Consider the following 7,500-nt stretch of genomic DNA (forward strand, 5'->3'; position numbering starts at 1 on the left):
TCTGTACCGGTACCCCCTGTATATAGCCTCCACATTGACTCTGTACCGGTACCCCCTGTATATAGCCTCCACATTGACTCTGTACCGGTACCCCCTGTATATAGCCTCCACATTGACTCTGTACCGGTACCCCCTGTATATAGCCTCCACATTGACTCTGTACCGGTACCCCCTGTATATAGCCTCCACATTGACTCTGTACCGGTACCCCCTGTATATAGCCTCCACATTGACTCTGTACCGGTACCCCCTGTATCTAGCCTCCACATTGACTCTGTACCGGTACCCCCTGTATATAGCCTCCACATTGACTCTGTACCAGTACCCCCTGTATATAGCCTCCACATTGACTCTGTACCGGTACCCCCTGTATATAGCCTCCACATTGACTCTGTACCGGTACCCCCTGTATATAGCCTCCACATTGACTCTGTACCGGTACCCCCTGTATCTAGCCTCCACATTGACTCTGTACCGGTACCCCCTGTATATAGCCTCCACATTGACTCTGTACCGTTACCCCCTGTATATAGTCTCCACATTGACTCTGTACCGGTACCCCCTGTATATAGCCTCCACATTGACTCTGTACCGTTACCCCCTTATTCGCAAATGGAAGAAACATAAAAGAACTGTCAATCTCCCTCAGCCTGGGGCTCCATGCAAGATCTCACCTCGTGGAGTTGCAATGATCATGCGAATGGTGAGGAATCAGCCCAGAACTACACAGGAGGATCTTGTCAATGATCTCAAGGCAGCTGGGACCATAGTCACCAAGAAAACAATTGGTAACACACTACGTCGTGAAGGACTGAAAGCGCCTGCAAGGTCCCCCTGCTCAAGAAAGCACATATACATGCCCGTCTGAAGTTTGCCAATGAACATCTGAATGATTCAGAGGACAACTGGGTGAAAGTGTTGTGGTCAGATGAGACCTAAATGGAGCTCCTTGGCATCAACTCAACTCGCCGTGTTTGGAGGAGGAGGAATGCTGCATATGACCCCAAGAAACCATCCCCACCGTCAAACATGGAGGTGGAAACATTATGCTTTGGGGGTGTTCACCGCATCAAAGGGATGATGGACCATGTACCATCAAATCTTGGGTGAGAACCTTCCCTCAGCCAGGGCATTGAAAATGGGTCGTGGATGAGTATTTCAGCATGACAATGACCCAAAACACACGGCCAAGGCAACAAAAGGAGTGGCTCAAGAAGAAGCACATTAAGGTCCTGGAGTGGCCTAGCCAGTCTCCAGACCTTAATCCCATAGAAAATCTGTGGAGGGAGCTGAAGGTTGGAGTTGCCAAACGTCAGCCTCAAAACCTTAATGACTTGGAGAAGATCTGCAAAGAGGAGTGGGACAAAATCCCTCCTGAGATGTGTGCAAACCTGGTGGCCAACTACAAGAAACGTCTGACCTCTGATTGCCAACAAGGGTTTTGCCACCAAGTACTAAGTCATGTTTTGCAGAGGGGTCAAATACTTATTTCCCTCATTAAAATGCAAATCAATTTATAACATTTTTCACATGCGTTTTTCTGGATTTTTTTGTTGTTATTCTGTCTCTCACTGTTCAAATAAACCTTCCATTAAAATTATAGACTGATCATTTCTTTGTCAGTGGGTAAACGTACAAAATCAGCAGGGGATCAAATACTTTTTCCCCTCGCTGTATATGTATATAATGGGTCAGTAGTAGTACCTATATGTATATAATGGGTCTATAGTAGTACCTATATGTATATAATGGGTCAGTAGTAGTACCTATATGTATATAATGGGTCTATAGTAGTACCTATATGTATATAATGGGTCAGTAGTAGTACCTATATGTATATAATGGGTCTATAGTAGTACCTATATGTATATAATGGGTCTATAGTAGTACCTATATGTATATAATGGGTCTATAGTAGTACCTATATGTGTATAATGGGTCTATAGTAGTACCTATATGTGTATAATGGGTCTATAGTAGTACCTATATGTATATAATGGGTCTATAGTAGTACCTATATGTATATAATGGGTCTATAGTAGTACCTATATGTATATAATGGGTCTATAGTAGTACCTATATGTGTATAATGGGTCTATAGTAGTACCTATATGTGTATAATGGGTCTATAGTAGTACCTATATGTATATAATGGGTCTATAGTAGTACCTATATGTATATAATGGGTCTATAGTAGTACCTATATGTATATAATGGGTCTATAGTAGTACCTATATGTATATAACGGGTCAGTAGTAGTACCTATATGTATATAATGGGTCTATAGTAGTACCTATATGTATATAATGGGTCTATAGTAGTATCTATATGTATATAACGGGTCAGTAGTAGTACCTATATGTATATAATGGGTCTATAGTAGTACCTATATGTATATAATGGGTCAGTAGTACCTATATGTATATAATTGGTCTATAGTAGTACCTATATGTATATAACGGGTCAGTAGTAGTATCTATATGTATATAATGGGTCTATAGTAGTACCTATATGTACAGGTCAGTAGTAGTACCTATATGTATATAATGGGTCTATAGTAGTACCTATATGTATATAATGGGTCTATAGTAGTACCTATATGTATATAATGGGTCTATAGTAGTACCTATATGTATATAATGGGTCAGTAGTACCTATATGTACGGGTCAATAGTAGTACCTACAGCATGTGTATATAGTACCTGTAGTAGTACCTATATTGTATAGTAATACTCACGTGGAACACAGGAACCAAACTTGTCAGGAAACTCAGAGAGAAGATCATCATTCACTCTGTCTTTAGTAGGACCCAATATAATGATAGGCCTCACATAGTGGACTGGAGAGAGAGAGAGAAATACAGTTATGGCAGGTGTCTTCAACCTTTTCTTACCCAGGGATCTTCCTCCCAGGGACCCAGGGACTTCCTCCCAGGGACCCAGGGACTTCCTCCCAGGGACCCAGGGACTTCCTCCCAGGGACCCAGGGACTTCCTCCCAGGCAAACCCAGGGACTTCCTCCCAGGGACCCAGGGACTTCCTCCCAGGGACCCAGGGACCCAGGGACTTCTTCCCAGGCAAACCCAGGGACTTCCTCCCAGGGACCCAGGGACTTCCTCCCAGGGACCCAGGGACTTCCTCCATGGGACAGGGACTTCCTCCCAGGGACCCAGGGACTTCCTCCATGGGACAGGGGCTTCCTCCCAGGCAAACCCAGGGACTTCCTCCCAGGGACCCAGGGACTTCCTCCCAGGGACCCAGGGACTTCCTCCCAGGGACCCAGGGACTTCCTCCCAGGGACCCAGGGACCCAGGGACCCAGGGACTTCTTCCCAGGCAAACCCAGGGACTTCCTCCCAGGGACCCAGGGACTTCCTCCCAGGGACCCAGGGCCTTCCTCCCAGGGACTTCCTCCCAGGGACCCAGGGACTTCATGTCGCGCTGCATGAAGCAAATGGTGGTCACACCAGATACTGTTTTTTTAAGGTATTTTTTATTATTATTTACCCTTTATTTAACTAGGCAAGTCAGGTAAGAACAAATTCTTATTTGCAATGACTGCCTAGGAACAGTGGGTTAACTGCCTTGTTCAGGGGCAGAATGACATATTTTTACCTTGTCAGCTCAGGGATTCGATCTAGAAACCTACCGGTTACTGGCCCGATGCTCTAACCACTAGGCTACCTGCTGGTTACTGGCCCAACGCTCTAACCACTAGGCTACCTGCTGGTTACTGGCCCAACGCTCTAACCACTAGGCTACCTGCTGGTTACTGGCCCAATGCTCTAACCACTAGGCTACCTGCTGGTTACTGGCCCAACGCTCTAACCACTAGGCTACCTGCTGGTTACTGGCCCAACGCTCTAACCACTAGGCTACCTGCTGGTTACTGGCCCAACGCTCTAACCACTAGGCTACCTGCTGGTTACTGGCCCAACACTCTAACCATTAGGCTACCTGCTGGTTACTGGCCCAACGCTCTAACCACTAGGCTACCTGCTGGTTAATGGCCCAACGCTCTAACCACTAGGCTACCTGCTGGTTACTGGCCCAATGCTCTAACCACTAGGCTACCTGCTGGTTACTGCCCCAATGCTCTAACCACTAGGCTACCTGCTGGTTACTGGCCCAACGCTCTAACCACTAGGCTACCTGCTGGTTACTGGCCCAATGCTCTAACCACTAGGCTACCTGCTGGTTACTGGCCCAACGCTCTAACCACTAGGCTACCTGCTGGTTACTAGTCCAACGCTCTAACCACTAGGCTACCTGCTGGTTACTGGCCCAATGCTCTAACCACTAGGCTACCTGCTGGTTACTGGCCCAATGCTCTAACCACTAGGCTACCTGCCACCCCATCTGTGTATCTGTGACCAACAGATGTATATCTGTATTCCCAGTCATGTGAAATACGTAGATTAGGGCCTAATGGATTTATTTTAATTCACTGATTTCCTTATATGAAATATAACTTTGTCAACTCTTTGACATTGATGCATGTTGTGTTTACATTTTATGTTGTTGCAAGTGATATTCATACAAACATTTAAAGAAATACAAATGTTTTTTTCACTTAAAATAATTAAATATATATGTATATTTTCGCGGATCCATGCAGTACCTCAGCGGACCCCTAGGGGGCTGCATACCCACGATTGAATACCCCAGAGTTATAGCATCACTGGTTGTGTCAGAGTGCCATCTTGTGGCCGGAGTGGGAAACACACCCACCACTTCAGTTCTACTGGCTGAAACTACCATCATTAGAAACAAATAAAAACCATCTGAGGTTACAGGTCAGACCTACCTTCTATCTGTGTAACAGACTCATAGCTCTGAACAAAGCTGCTGCGGTCCTTATTCTTCATCCGAGACCACTCCTTCCTCTCCACCCTACATAGAGAGACATAGGGCTACATTAACATGACATAACACTACATACTGCTTCATTAGAGACCACTCCTTCCTCTCCACCCTACATAGAGAGACATAGGGCTACATTAACATGACGTAACACTACATACTGCTTCATTAGAGACCACTCCTTCCTCTCCACCCTACATAGAGAGACATAGGGCTACATTAACATGACGTAACACTACATACTGCTTCATTAGAGACCACTCCTTCCTCTCCACCCTACATAGAGAGACATAGGGCTACATTAACATGACATAACACTACATACTGCTTCATTAGAGACCACTCCTTCCTCTCAACTCTACATAGAGAGACATAGGGCTACATTAACATGACATAACACTACATACTGCTTCATTAGAGACCACTCCTTCCTCTCCACCCTACATAGAGAGACATAGGGCTACATTAACATGACATAACACTACATACTGCTTCATTAGAGACCACTCCTTCCTCTCCACCCTACATAGATAGACATAGGGCTACATTAACATGGCATAACACTATATACTGCTTCATTAGAGACCACCCATTCCTCTCCACCCTACATAGAGAGACATAGGGCTACATTAACATGACATAACACTACATACTGCTTCATTAGAGACCACTCCTTCCTCTCCACCCTACATAGATAGACATAGGGCTACATTAACATGGCATAACACTATATACTGCTTCACTAGAGACCACCCATTCCTCTGCACCCTACATAGAGAGACATAGGGCTACATTAACATGACATAACACTACATACTGCTTCATTAGAGACCACTCCTTCCTCTCCACCCTACATAGAGAGACATAGGGCTACATTAACATGCCATAACACTACATACTGCTTCATTAGAGACCACTCCTTCCTCTCCACCCTACATAGAGAGACATAGGGCTACATTAACATGGCATAACACTATATACTGCTTCATTAGAGACCACTCCTTCCTCTCCACCCTACATAGAGAGACATAGGGCTACATTAACATGACATAACACTACATACTGCTTCATTAGAGACCACTCCTTCCTCTCAACTCTACATAGAGAGACATAGGGCTACATTAACATGACATAACACTACATACTGCTTCATTAGAGACCATTCCTTCCTCTCCACCCTACATAGAGAGACATAGGGCTACATTAACATGACATAACACTACATACTGCTTCATTAGAGACCACTCCTTCCTCTCCACCCTACATAGATAGACATAGGGCTACATTAACATGGCATAACACTATATACTGCTTCATTAGAGACCACCCATTCCTCTCCACCCTACATAGAGAGACATAGGGCTACATTAACATGACATAACACTACATACTGCTTCATTAGAGACCACTCCTTCCTCTCCACCCTACATAGATAGACATAGGGCTACATTAACATGGCATAACACTATATACTGCTTCACTAGAGACCACCCATTCCTCTGCACCCTACATAGAGAGACATAGGGCTACATTAACATGACATAACACTACATACTGCTTCATTAGAGACCACTCCTTCCTCTCCACCCTACATAGAGAGACATAGGGCTACATTAACATGCCATAACACTACATACTGCTTCATTAGAGACCACTCCTTCCTCTCCACCCTACATAGAGAGACATAGGGCTACATTAACATGGCATAACACTATATACTGCTTCATTAGAGACCACTCCTTCCTCTCCACCCTACATAGAGAGACATAGGGCTACATTAACATGACATAACACTACATACTGCTTCCTTAGAGACCACTCCTTCCTCTCCACCCTACATAGAGAGACATAGGGCAACATTAACATGACATAACACTACATACTGCTTCATTAGAGACCACTCCTTCCTCTCCACCCTACATAGAGAGACATAGGGCTACATTAACATGACATAACACTACATACTGCTTCATTAGAGACCACTCCTTCCTCTCCACCCTACAAAGAGAGACAGGAGGGGGCTAACTGTGTTAACTTAGGTGTTAGGTGTGGCCCCCTCAGTGTTAGGTGTGGTCCCCTCAGTGTTAGGTGTGGTCCCCCTCAGTGATAGGTGTGGTCCCCTCAGTGTTAGGTGTGTTCCACTCAGTGTTAGGTGTGGTCCCCTCAGTGTTAGGTGTGGTCCCCTCAGTGATAGGTGTGGTCCCCTCAGTGTTAGGTGTGGTCCCCCTCAGTGTTAGGTGTGGTCCTCCTCAGGGTTAGGTGTCCCCTCACCGTTAGGTGTTCCCCTCAGTGTTAGGTGTGGCCCCTTCAGTGTTAGGTGTGGTCCCCCTCAGTGTTAGGTGTCCCCCTCAGTGTTAGGTGTGGTCCCCCTCAGTGTTAGGTGTGGCCCCCCCTCAGTGTTAGGTGCCCCCCTCAGTGTTAGGTGTGGTCCCCCTCAGTGTTGGGTGTGGTCCCCCTCAGTGTTAGGTGTGGCCCCCCTCAGTGTTAGGTGTGGTCCCCCTCAGTGTTAGGTGTGGCCCCCCTCAGTGTTAGGTGTGGTCCCCCTCAGTGTTAGGTGTGGTCCCCCTCAGTGTTAGGTGTGGTCCCCCACAGTGTTAGGTGTGGTCCCCCCTCAGTGTTAGGTGTCCCCCTCAGTGTTA

General features: G+C 45.9%; 1 protein-coding gene across 10 annotated transcripts in view; it reads right to left on the reverse strand.

Annotated features, from left to right (window-relative positions):
* LOC129835630 (disks large homolog 4-like) overlaps positions 1-7,500 on the reverse strand; it is a 190,881-nt gene that overhangs the window by 9,257 nt on the left and 174,124 nt on the right. For all 10 annotated transcript variants that reach the window (XM_055901342.1, XM_055901346.1, XM_055901343.1 and 7 more), the window contains 2 exons: positions 4,806-4,891; positions 2,738-2,839 (listed from right to left, as the gene is read on the reverse strand). In XM_055901342.1, the coding sequence (XP_055757317.1) occupies positions 2,738-2,839; positions 4,806-4,891 (188 nt within the window). The remainder of the gene's footprint in view (positions 1-2,737; positions 2,840-4,805; positions 4,892-7,500) is intronic.

The sequence above is a fragment of the Salvelinus fontinalis genome, chromosome 36, assembly GCF_029448725.1.
Source record: "Salvelinus fontinalis isolate EN_2023a chromosome 36, ASM2944872v1, whole genome shotgun sequence".
Taxonomy (NCBI): Eukaryota; Metazoa; Chordata; class Actinopteri; order Salmoniformes; family Salmonidae; genus Salvelinus; species Salvelinus fontinalis.